Below are 13,781 nucleotides of genomic sequence, written 5' to 3'. Positions count from 1 at the left end.
CCATGGCAATGTGACATCATATTACCAGTGAAAAAGAGTGTATGGCGCAAACTGATACTAAATACAGTGAATAAACCCAATGGTGAATAAAGGTAACATGGATACCAGCACTAATTCAAAAGTCACAGTACTCCGATGAACCAAGTTTTACATATATATATATAGTACAGTGCAGTCCATTGCAATGTGCTGTTAAGGTTAAGTTTATTTATAGAGTCTGTTTTGTAACACCAAGCCTGTGGTGTAGAGGTAGAGTAATGGTACCTGTATATGAAAGGTCCTGGGTTTGATTCCTGTATAATATGGTATCATTAATAATTTCTAAATTATAAAATAAGTAAAATAACAATTTATTGATTATACAATATAATAAAATATTAATTATTATTATATATTTTTTATATTTTATAAATGATACCATATCATACAGGAATCAACCAGGAACTTTCATATACTGGTACCATTATTCTACCTCTACACCACAGGGACTGTGTGATGTCACAGACTCTAGAAGCAAACACAACATTTACATACAGTAGTACACTGTGCACTGTGGCATGTAGAGGATAAATATATGTATTGTGTCAATCTTGTAACACCAAACCTGTGGTGTACAGGTAATGTAATGGTACCAGTATATGGAAGGTCCTGGGTTTGATCCCTGCATGTGTATTATATAGAATGTATTCATTTATTAATGTTCAATTCCCACATGGTGTAGGTTTGTGTATGTGTCCTTAGCAATAAAGCATTGATTTGCATGTTTTAAAAAAAAAAAAAAAGTACGGGGATGGCAAAATGTTAACGCGATCCTGGTTATAACGCGATCTCATTCTGTGGCCCCCAAGGACCATGTTATAATGTGGTTCAGCTGTACAAACATATATGAAAATGACATATAGTGCAGTGTAAAATAATATACACAAATCAGATGCAGCAAAAACACTAGCAGTGTCCAAGCTGCATTAAACACCAGTGAAAAAGAAGAGTGTGTATGGTGCAAATTGATACAAAATAAAGTGAATAAAAGTAATATGGATACCAGCAGTCATTCAAAAGTCACAGTACTCGGATGAACCAGGCATCTTGCGATAAATCTCCATTGTAGATATGTAGGGAAGAAACACAAATACAGAATGGATGGCGCATTAACATATTTACCCCATGGAGGCCACAGTACCAACTGACCAGAGTTCCAGCTTGCTGACATCACAGGCCCAAATCGATCTGCCAGTGAGAGCAGCAGATGCAGGCTACCATACGTGAAGGATGGGTCAGACAAGCAGCTGTACATACCGGGAAAGGGTTGGAGTGTGCCCCAAGTCACTCCTTGCTTACACACATCTGGGTTATTGTGAGTTTGAAATTTCCCCTTTGTGTTGTGTGTACAGGGAGTAAATACGTTAATTACAGGAATCAAACCCAAGACCTTTCATATACAGGTACCATTGCTCTACCTCTACACCACAAAACAGACAAAACAGACTCTATAAATAAACTTAACCTTAACAGCACATTGCAATGGACTGCACTGTACTATATATATGTTAAGTTTGTTTTTAGAGTCTATGCCACAGGGATTGTGTGATGTCACAGCAACAACCCACCCCAACTCATACAGTACAGTAATGGGCAAAATCCCTATTATCCAGATCTGTATAATAGCGCATTAATAACCACTAAGGTAATTAAGGGGTTCGTGGCCAGTAGTTCGTTTTTAAATTTTAATGTTGCTGCTAAGGTAATGAAGAGGTTAACCCCTCCAGTAACCTTTCCGGTAGGTCTAACCACACACACTGGGGCAACTACCCCCTTCACCTACCCCTTGCCGCCAACAAATCAGGTACTCTGGTTTTACCCCTTCAGTACCTTAGAGGTTAGCCATACATAGCGGTACATCAACAGCATTAAACAACCTGCTTTCTTTTTTTTAATCACTCAACTTTTATTGACATGCTTTGGGGAAAGGGTACAGAAATTAAAAGGGGGGAGGGGGGGACGGACAGGAATCTTCCACACACACATATTTGGTCCAGAACAGGTTTGAACATATATTACAGTGACAAGATTTTAACAACAGTATGGAGCTCATATTGTAAATTTCACTGACAAGTTTTTGTCTTTTACTTTATGAATATCCATATCTAAACTTGCCTTCTTTATATTTAGAGCCATCACTGTTTGATTTCAGGAAACAAAATATGCACTATGTAAATATTTAGCTCTGCTTTTCTTCATTTTCTTGTTGTTATTTTAAATGCTGTCACACATACCATTTGCCAATATTACATGAGATCATTGAAATGCGGCAGAGCAACATCTACAATGAGCAGCAAAAGCACCCCAACCTTAAAACATATTTATACCTCTACAGTATTTTGTAAGTTCAACACATGAAAGCTCAGTACCGTCTCCATTCATTTGGCATAAGGGAAGATTTATGATAAAATTGAGAGGATCTTCAGAGATGAAAACAATATAGATTTAATCTTTGCATTGATTAAAGGATTCTCTCTCTCTACCTAACAGCACTAGACTGGGTGACATTGTCTGCCAGCCTAACAAAACAAAAGCTGTGTAACTGTGAGCTACGTATATCACAAGGTTTCAGTTTGAGACAGAATGCTCATCTCTGTGCATTATCAACAGACAAGGTATTTGTATGGGTGAGTTTATTTATGTTCATACTCCTTTGCAGGTGATTACTGTTGATGGTTGTTCCCAGAGTACCCAGATGAGCTCAGAACCTGCAGACTGCAGCAGCTGGAAATTTAAAGAGGAGGAGCCTAGCAAGAATAGGCTGACTGTATCCAGTTTCAATCAGCTAAGTAAGTGACCACCTGTTTCTAGCAAAAGATATGATCCATTTCATGCAATACATCAAGCTCTTCTGTTACATTACTGTATAACGGCAAGACTATTGCAATAGGCAGTAGGAGTACTGTATAAAACAACATTTTATTGCCAAAACAGTACAGGAATGAAAAAACTGGGGACAATATCAGCTTGCCGCAGTCTGTGACATTACAGATTTTTGGTTTAACTATGGTAGGGCAATTGGTTCATATCAGTTTGCTATGACTGACTCCCGCAAATGTACTGCACTCCTCTCCACCACACACATCATATAAGAGAAAGGATTCTATTTAGTGGGTTAAAGCAAGGGTCATAGGACTAAAGTTACCTTAAGACTGTGATCCCAAGGGGTTTAAGGGGCAGATGCTGAAGACGAGACCAGCAGAATTTGGAGTTTGGAAGGCCCCTCCTACTTTGTGATGTTTCACAGGAAATGGGGGAAAACCACAACATTGTATCATCCATCATCCTTGTACAACAGAAATAACATACAATTAAGCAGTTTTTATGGCTACTAACCACTGATAAGGCGGAACATTTATGAAATAGAGATGGAAATTGGCTCGATAATATAACATTTTACATATAAAAATGTTTATACAATGCGTGTGCCACATAACTTTAGTCGAACTATGTTATCACAAAAAAAGAAAAGTAGCACAAAGGGAATACAGCTAACAATGTAGTTGCACATGTTTCTTTTGAAGCATATATGAAACAAAGGCAATGATGCTCTAAGCCACGTTGAGCGGTGTTGGATTTTGATCTAGCATTTGCGGCACTGACTTGAATGGCAGTTAAAGTAGGATCAACTTCCGATACCCCTTATCAATATAGCTTAGGGAATCTCGCCCAAATTATCCTGTTGTATCTCGATCTCTTTCGAACAGCATCTATGTGTTCATGGCATCCTATATAAATTGCTTGCGTGACAGCCAAGGTCCAGCCCATGTTCTGACATGATGATGTTGCAGGAAGCCGTGCAATAACACCACTACCAGGAGATTGCCACAATAGAGCACAGGTCCCAACGTGTTTCTCAGCACAAAGGTTTTTTTTACTCTGCACAATCAAAAGGCAATTTTATTGATGTTTTATATCATTTCCATTTAAAAGATTTTTGGTAACTTCTGTTACTCTGTTGGACCACTGTATTTCTTGGTCACTCAGGGACAGCTGTCATTAGCTCTTTCTCAGCCTTCGGATAATAACCCAATCATTACCAGTAACAGCCAGGCTGCATGGTCTTCTTACAAGCTTATGGATACAAGGTCTCACATCCCCTTGTTTAGCCTTAATCCAAAAAAGGCAACACAGTTCCCAACCATCCTCATCCCTTTATCTTTAGGGATGGGATGATGACCTGAAACACACTTACAGTTATGTACTACTGTATATCCTAACTATTGTATATACATTATTAATACATTAGAAAACGACTACATATTTACATCTTAATAATCTTCTTTGACTTCTAAATTTAAGGGTTACAGTTTAACAGGAGACGTCTTGTAATGTACATGCCAAAGCATTTTGAACATGTGTCTAGTATAGCAATACATTCAAATTTGAGACAAAGAGCAAGATGACTATAATAAACATACTAAGAAAGTAGTCAATAATTGGGCTGTAGCCAACGATACTTTCCCACCATGAAACTTTAGCATCTTTTAATTGATTCATTGCCTTTGTCATTTTATCTTGATTCTGTTTGACCACTATAGCTATCTTAGTTCTTGCATCCTGCAACTATTTTAAAATGTGGTTAAGTTTCCCAAAATCTTGTTAACCAATCTCTTAGTTGGTTTCCCATTCCCAATCTCAAATAGGATTGTGACATCTCTTTCATGGCATTGTATTATTTCTGGGATAGAGAAATTCCATTCTGAAGTACTGTAGTAAGTTGGAGAATTGTCTCATAAGTATACCAGTTCACTTCAGATACGTCTTTTACTGTATATATTGGGCCAGGCTAGGACCTGAGATAAGTTACATGTTCTTTTCCTTCCATATGTAAACAGTGTCCTATCAAAGGCAGTATACTGGTTAAACTACCTCAGATTCACCATGGTTAGGGTTTTCCCCAAATGTCTCACTTATACAGTAATATGAAACTTTGATGACATACACAAAATAGCATGTTCCTTGTGAATTGTTTACCAGATTTAATTTCCTGGTGATATTATACATGGCGTGTGAGTCTGGAGTGTAGAGAAAATGTATCCATAACTAGCCCTATTATTACATTTATATATAGGATTCCTTTAGTCCATGCTAAAGGTTTAAGAGTACACCATAATGTGTGAGTCTAAAATGGAAAACCAGCATGTTATATGGAGAACTGGGATTTTTTATTTCCCAGTCCATTTTCCTTCCCATACACTATCCATCTTGAAATTCGAAGAAACCTCACTCTCACTTATGTACATAATAAACCCCATGAAAGATTTCCTGATATTTCAAAAGTTTGGTCTATGTTTTGGTCTGAAACTTGGTTCTCATTATTCTCAATATATCCACTTGTACCTTGACTTGTTGTAAATTATTATTACTTTTCAAAAGCTGGTTTTGCATGACCTGTTGATGATGCCAACTTGTTTTGAAAATGTCCAAATCTATCATTGTTAAACTTCCTTAAAGTATGCAAATCCTTTCTAAGAATGGTGTCTAAAACCTATTTCAAGGTTTCCATTTGCACCACATTCAGCAAACTTTCTAAATCTGTTCCAAAGATAATAAAAAAAAGAAGCTAATATGATTAGCGGTGTCAACGGATCTTTGATCCCATTGTGCTTCAGTGTCTTTACCAAGAGGATGCTTCCATTCTTACTAGTCCCTCTTTTGTTGGGGGTAGGGCTTAATGACCTGATGTTGTCGATCTTCGAATAAACTCTTATCAGATCTCTGAATCTTATTGTACATTATTTACAAAATATACTATGTATTTTGCAATATGAATTACACCTTACTATCTCAGTTTACTATAATACAAATATCACATTTTCTTTTACGAATTTCTTTCATGTTACACTACATAGATGGAACGATATTTAGTGGCATTTGAGAAAGACTGCCCTTAAATGGAAGAAGTGTTTTTACTTTAACCTGTCTGTTTTCATGTAGTTTGACTGCTATGCTGGTCTGCAAACTGTTGTTTTAAAGCAAGATCAATTTTCGGTATCTCCTCTAGGAAGGTAACATTCCTATTCTGAAAGCTTTAAGCTGTTCTCTAAAACTTTCCTGGTATTTTATTTCAAAACGTCCTGACGCTATATGGTCATACAGTATAAGTCAATTTGGAAAACATTTGTTGTTTGTTGGATACACCCATATGATATGGGGGATGGCGTTGGAGGTGGTCTGGGTTCTAATGTATCGTATTCAGCTCTAAAAAAAACCCTGCAGCTGAAGTTTGAATGATTAGAAAATTAAAATAATCATGTCATTGTATATGTCTTCCTAATGCAATGTCACCGATTATTGGATAGTTTATTTGTTATTTTAGTTCAGTCATTTTTACATCTACCACTCTTCTAGAAGTTTGACCAACTTTTTCAGGTTTTGCATTTTTTCTTCTCTGTCTAATAATCTGTTCCATAAATCTACTTCTTGTTATTCTTTAGTGAACACATAGGTCTGCCTTCTCATTTAGATCCTCCTTCTTTAATCTGCTGCTTTTTAACGAGCAACTGGATTGAAAACTTTTTGAAGGATAGACAACAGAGAATTGTCATAAATGGAACCATTTCAGGTTGGGCTAAACATCTGAGTGGAGAACATCAAGGATCGGTACTGGGACCCCTGCTTTTCAACTTATTTATTAATGACCTTGAGGTTGGTATGGAGAGAAAAGTTTCTATCTTTGCTGATATCCCTAAATTGTGTAAGGTAGTAAAATCAGAACAGGGTGTAATTCCTCTCCAGAAGGCACCTTGGCTCCATCCTTATTTGGGGTTTACTTTTCGATGAATATTCACAATTGTTTAGGTGTTTAGTGTGCATACAATTGGTAAATACTCTCACTCTTCTTGAAGATTGAAATTCTTCTATCTACTTCCCAAATGCATAACCTTACATGTATCTGTATTAAACCTCATCTGCCATTTACCTGTCCAAGTTTCCAGCCTATCCAATTCATTCTGCAGAAAAAAGACATCCTGCTCTGATTTTACTAACTTACAAATTTTTGTAATATCAGCAAAGATGGAGACTTTGCTCTCTATGCCAACCTCAAGGTCATTAATAAATAAATTAAAAAGCAGGTCTCCCAGTTTCGATCCTTGAGGTACTCCACTCACAACTTTTGTCCAACCTAAAAAGGTTCCTGTTGCAGGGTAAATGCAACTACACACGCAGGTTCTTTGGATAAGGCTTATTTATTTAGCCTTAATTTATACAGCACACAAAACAAAAATAGCTTTTCATCAGCAAACAAAAGAAAAATGTATTTTTCTTCAGCAGACAAAACAGTTTCTCTTTAGCAGACAGTGTAAAAATAAGGCAGCTACTCTTTTCTATGCAGGAGACAGACAGTTCATAAACCATGTACTTTGCTAACAAAACTTGTATCAAGCTGTTCTCTCTCTCCAGAGTTTCAGGGGATTTCCCTGCTTCAGATAGCATACAAATAGGCAGACCTTCTATCAGTTTTCTCCTCTCTCCTGTACAGCTAGCCACCATGTGTCTACAGCCTGGGGTTTTTAACACACATTGATTAGGCAGCTGGGATCCAACTAATTGTCCTGAGGTTCCCAGCTGAAGTTAGCCTAGTCACTGCTGCACTGCAGACTAAACATAGGTCTGCCAGGCATATAGCTGGTGGCTTTTATTTACCCTGTCACAGTTCCATTTATGACAACTCTGTTGTCTTTCTTCAACCAGTTTTCAATCCAGGTGCATATATTTTGACTTAGTCCAATTTGCTTTATTTTGTACACTAACCTCTTGTGGAACCGTATTAAAAGCCTTTGCAAAAGCTAAGTAGACCACATCAACTGCATTACCCTGGTTTAAATTCCTGCTTTAAAAGTTAAAAAAGCAGGGCTCCCAGTTTCGATCCTTGAGGTACTCCACTCACAACTTTAGCCCAACCCGAAAAGGTTTAATTTATGACAACTCTCTGTTGTCTATCCTTCAGCCAGTATTAATCGAAAAGTAAACCCAAAATAAGGGTGGAGCCAAGGTGCCTTAATACAAATGTGAAATATTAAAGAAAGTATATTTCAGGTGATATAGTCAGTTGCTGCTGTTCACCGACGTGAACACCTTTAATTCACATTACCCTCTTTATTTTATTTTGTTAAGTCACAATAAAATTGTTTTTATTTTCAAATCATTCAAACTTCAGTTTCAAATTTTTTGTGTGGAATTTTTCACATTTGTATCAAGGCACCTTGGCTCCATCCTTATTTGGGGGTTTATTTTTCAATGAATGTTCGCAATTATATAGGTGTTTAGTGGGCTTACAATTGGGGACTACTCTATCTCTCCCTCTTCTTGAAGGTTGAGATACTTCTGTTTTGTACTTTGCACTCCTCCCTCTAGTGCACCCACCTATTATTCCACTGAGGCAGTGGGGGTGTCATCTGCTGTTGTTTGCTTTATGTATTTTGGGAACAAACCTAAACAGGTGACTTACACATTAAATGGGTCAAAGTTCTCCCCTGCTGAAATCCCTCTCCTGGCTTCCTATCAAGTCCCGTATCTCACACTCAATTCTCCTTCTCACTATTAAAGCTTTACACTCTTCTGCTCCTCCTTACATCTCAGCCCTAATTTCTCGTTATACACCATCCTGGCTCTTGTGTTCTGCTCAAGGATGTCTTCTCTCTACTCCTTTTGTATCCAAAGCCCTCTCCCGCCTTAAACCCTTCTCACTGACTGCCCCACACCTCTGGAATGCCCTTTCCCTCAATATCTGACTAGCATCCTCTCTATCCACCTTTAAAACCCACCTTAAAACACACCTAGTTAAGGAAGCATTTGAGTAGCTCGATGGCGGATAATTAACACCTCATACATTAACCTTGGCCCCTTGCAGATGCACTTAGCAGAACTCCCTCCTACTGTCTCTGTACGTTCTTCCTACCAACCAATTTGATTGTAAGCTCTTCGGAGCAGGGACTCCTTTTCCTAAATATTACTTTTAAGTCTGAAGCACTTCTTCCCTTTGTGTTATTTATATCTTATTATTTATATAATTGTAACTATTACGGCTGTGAAGTGCTATGTACATTAATGGCGCTATACAGTACAAATAAAGACATACATACAGAGAGTACTTGCTATGAAGTAGTACTCCATAAGACACATTCAATGTTGAAAGATACCTTAGGCACATTAAAGTGAATAAGTCTTAAATGGCCATATTAACCAAGTGGCGTTAATCCATAAGACACCTTCTGAGCCAGAAGACAACTAACAGCTCCTTCATTTCAATGGGCTGTAATGTGTTACTTATTAAACTATACTTGAAGGTGTCTTATGGAGTAAAACAGCTTAGTGCTTTCAACCTTTTACAAATTAATCTTGTGCTATTTTTAATGCTAGTTTTTGCAGCTAGAAAAATTGATGTGTAGCCTATTCATGTCCCTCTGACACTTAACGTGTCACATTTCTACTGTAAGTTTGCATTTATCCTTTTTTTCACTTTGTCAGGCTGTGAACACATGAGTTATGTACGTCAGCAACTGAAAACTCAAGAATTTGAGAGGCATCTCGTACAAACAAGTGAATATCTGAGGCAATCACGAGAGGTAAGTGCAGAAAGACATCTAAGTATGTGCATCACTAACATTTACTAAACGGTAATTCAAGAGACTACGCATATGGGGTGTTAAGCACACAAACTCCTAAGTTCCAGTGTCACTTAAAGAAATTCAAATACAAAAAGAGAAAAATATACCACCACATAAAAAGCAAATTCATACATTTACATCATCAGCGTTTGGGCCCTCAGAGGACCCATTGCAAGGATAGTGAATGAGTGAGTTTCACAATGTAATTCGTGATCTTGTGTGCTGGTATTTTTTTTATTTCGTATGATAGCACAAATGCAAAAAGACTTGCATGGGTAATACACTGGTTTACATGACATGCTAGCCATTAAAACTATATGACCATGTTGGGCATCGCTTTGTAATATACTCAGTCAATATGTGGGTGTCATAAATTAAGTATAGCTGAAAGAGCTAATAAGTCTATTTCAGTGTGGGTATATAGTGGTGTGTTATGCTTTGAAGTTACATACTGTAGGTGGACGCAATATGGAAGAGACCAAGACACATATTTACTAAGTGGTGCTACACCATAAGACATCTTCTGACACCATAAAACACCTCATGGCCCACTTGATGTGAATCCACCATGAAGTGTCATCTGGTGCCAGAAGGTGTCTTAAGGCATAGCACTGCTGAGTAAACATGGACTGTAACAGGGACTTACCCCTGTTAAAGAAAATGCATCTAAATCCAGCAGCGGGCTGGTTAATTGCACAGGCAATCAGCCGGACTCCAGCTGGCTGATTAAGACTCTATTAGAAAAAGCCTGTTCTGAGAAACAGGAAGAAGATTTCCTTAGTCCACACTGGACTGACCAGAGGAAGAGATGTCATGAGCTGCAGAAGGACTGTACTGTATGCTGATAGCAGGACAAGGGGACCAGACCTCTATACCTGGACAGACATTGCCTTAGAACACAAGGTGCTGACCCAGAAGAGCAGAGAGACCTTCCCCTGCAACTACAAGAAACAGATAAGACTTTCTTATGGGGCTGTTGTATATCTGTATATATCTATATAATATATTTGGGACTGGTAATTAGCTTAGCTAACCACCCAGTTAGAGAGGGCTGGACTACAAGGGTAGATATCCTCCAAAGTAGGATTTTCTTTGGCTTATTTTGACTGTTTTGCTGTGTTTAAGGGACAGGCCCAATAAAGCCTAATTTTAGTTTCACTTTAAACAGTCTCTATTGTGTACCTCTGCACACGTCTCTTAAAGGACCCATGTGAAGGCAGGGAGAAAAACAAGTTTAATCAATGTTTATGGAATTTATAGTTCATTTCTACTTGCTAGCATACTTTGGAGTAACAATAAAGGGAAGGCATGGGACACTGGACAATACAAATGGCTTCTAATCAGAGTCCAATCAGAGCCCAATTAGGGAGAGAGTCATACTTAAATGGACCCTTCAAAATATTGAAGGCAGCAAAACAATTGAAGACACACGAATAACAAAACAAAACAAATACATTACACTAAAACTTGTACATCTGCATTATCTTCCTACATTTGATATTATACCCTCTCCTCTGCCAAACTTCTGATCCACTCCCTCATCTTCACCTGTCTTGACAACTGTAACTCCCTTCTCCTCGGTCACCCCCACTACTACTCCAACAAATCCAAAACACTGCAGCCTGTACACTTTTCAATCTCCCCTGCTCTCTTCATGCCATCCCTCTTCTCTCCCAACTCCACTGGCTACCCATCCAACAACGTTCCCTCTTCAAATTCCTCACCCTGGTCTACAAATCTCTCCATTGTCTTCCCCCCCCTTACCTTGCACCACTCATCCTTAGTTACACCCTTTCCCATCCTCCGCTCTCTGACTACCAGATCCCTCACTACTCCTCAGCCCCCTATGCTTCTTCTCGATTGTGATCATTTCCCCCTCTCCACTGGAACGATCTCCCTCCCAACAATCTACCCCTCCCTATTTTCAGAAGCCAACTCTAAACTCATCTTTTCTCAATCACATTGCATGTTCCCCTGTTAATCTCCTTTTATCCCAACTCCTCCCTCACCCCATCCTCCCCAATGCCCATTATCTCCCCTACCCTCGCCCTTTCCTAAACCTTCCTAAAGGCTCTCCAAAACCCTCCAAAGTCACCCACTTCACTGATCCAGTCGCCTGCACTGTCCCCACTGACCCATCACATGCCACGAGAAGACTAAATCCAGAGACCTGACCCCAACCCCTGCCCACTAACCAAGCAAGCTCTCAATGCACCTAACCCATAATGTTCCCACTCCTGCCCAGCACAAAGACTTGTAAACAATTAACTCTATGCCCATGACATGAAATATTTCATATATACCCACCATTGTTTTACTAACTAACTAACTAACTAACGTACAGTGCCCTGGCTAAGGACACCATATAAATGTTGTTATAAATAATTAAATACTTAGGGAAGCTGCATTATATAAAATGCAAAAGAAAGAGAAGTTACAAAAAGTGCGTAGTTCATTGATAAATTTATTCATTTTCATTAAGGTTTATTGAAAGCAATGTGTTTTTTTTTTACTTTGATACTTTAAATCTGGCGCAGTTTTTGCCCCAGATTTTGCTTGTGGGAGACTTAACTAAGCCCCCTTTCATGTACAATAGACAATAGCACAAGCTCATTATGTCTCAGCTTTAATATTACTGATATTTTACTTTTCCTGTCCAAGAAAATAAGCTTCATTTCACACTTTCTACTTTTGTATTTTAATTATTATTGTTTTTTTTTTATATATATAATAGTTGATGGATTACATCCGCATTATCTTCATACCTTTGATATTATAGTCTCCTGCATATATTGATTGTGAGTTTTTTTTATATTAAGTACACTGCCCATATTCCTTGAAAAACAAAATTGCTATGATAAACGTTCTTTTTTATTACTATACTGTATACTACTTTTAGCACAGTGCTAGATACATATTTGTATTTATCTATTCTTTAGGATCTGAACAATAGTACAACACAACTGAGAAGGAGCTCTTTGTAAGTATGGTAATCATGACCAAATCAGTTTTATTGTGTATCTATGTTATAGAGCATTTGTCTATGCTCTTGATGCGCTCCCATTATGCACAGTGCTATATTTTAAAGTGTTTTGTTTACGCTTTTGAAGCCCACCCATTCAAAAGGACCTATACAGATACAACAATATATTAACCTTTCCAACATTGATTTAGTTCATCAACAAAAACATTGTTTTGTTCATATTAATAATTTGCTGTCAACAGGAGCCTTCAGATAATGTATGGTCTTATTAAATGTAAGTGTATGGGGAAAAATCAGAACTGAAGTCAGTTAGCGAGTTCTCAGAATTATTTTTTCAACCTACTGTAGGAAACAGGGGATAGAGCGGCCCTGCACTTCAGTTCCTGAGATATATACCTATGTTAATTACTTCCAGGTTTTTAAGGGGGATTTAAATATCCGTCCAATAGGGAGCCCCAACTGATGATGTTACAGCTTCCTATTGGACAGAGATTTGGCCGCTATGTTGTTTCTACTGGAGGGAAAGAGAAAAAGATAAGCCGGCGCCAGTTCAAACCGTGACGTGCAAAGTCCAAATCAAGTCCTTTAGTGATGGTGATGAGCAAAGTGCAGATTTCCTCCAAAACGTGACGTGATATGTGAAAAAACAAAGAGAGAATTATGGTGCAGTATGTCAGATTGAGGACATAAAAACATATAACACTGACAACATTTAACAAACAAGACAGACTCACAACAACAACTAGCCAGACAAAAATTAATAAAAAGCTATTTAATAACAACTAATGCAGAATTCTGGATAATTTCACACACTAATCCGGGGGGGCAAAATCGTTGCCCTACTCACAGGGTGCAGGATATTTGAAAGCAGTAGGACTGGAAGCACTTTCTGTGGATCCAAGATGGCGACCGGAGCTCACTCTCTGGCGTCCCCACGTGTGGCAGATGCTGTATGGAGCTCCAGAGGGTCTGGATCAATGATGCTGCTACGCGTGTCTCTCTCTCCTCGAGGGGAGGACTCGTTTTTAGAAGCTGATTATTCGTGGAGAGTACACCGCACGGCTGGGTACAGGAGAGAGGGAGAAATTGAAACCGGCAGGAGGAGAGAGAGACACGCGTAGCAGCATCATTGATCCAGACCCTCT

At 38.3% G+C, this 13,781-nt stretch overlaps 1 protein-coding gene across 6 annotated transcripts in view; it reads left to right on the top strand.

The window, feature by feature from the left end:
* The window catches only part of TRPM6 (transient receptor potential cation channel subfamily M member 6), a 227,257-nt gene that overhangs the window by 174,731 nt on the left and 38,745 nt on the right, over positions 1-13,781 (top strand). For all 6 annotated transcript variants that reach the window (XM_075598299.1, XM_075598313.1, XM_075598307.1 and 3 more), the window contains 3 exons: positions 2,699-2,828; positions 9,514-9,611; positions 12,593-12,633. In XM_075598299.1, coding sequence (XP_075454414.1) covers positions 2,699-2,828; positions 9,514-9,611; positions 12,593-12,633 — 269 coding nt within the window. The remainder of the gene's footprint in view (positions 1-2,698; positions 2,829-9,513; positions 9,612-12,592; positions 12,634-13,781) is intronic.

This window comes from Ascaphus truei, chromosome 1 (assembly GCF_040206685.1).
Source record: "Ascaphus truei isolate aAscTru1 chromosome 1, aAscTru1.hap1, whole genome shotgun sequence".
Classification (NCBI taxonomy): domain Eukaryota; kingdom Metazoa; phylum Chordata; class Amphibia; order Anura; family Ascaphidae; genus Ascaphus; species Ascaphus truei.
Note: the sequence above shows the minus strand (reverse complement) of the source record. Positions and strands in the feature narration are given on the sequence as shown.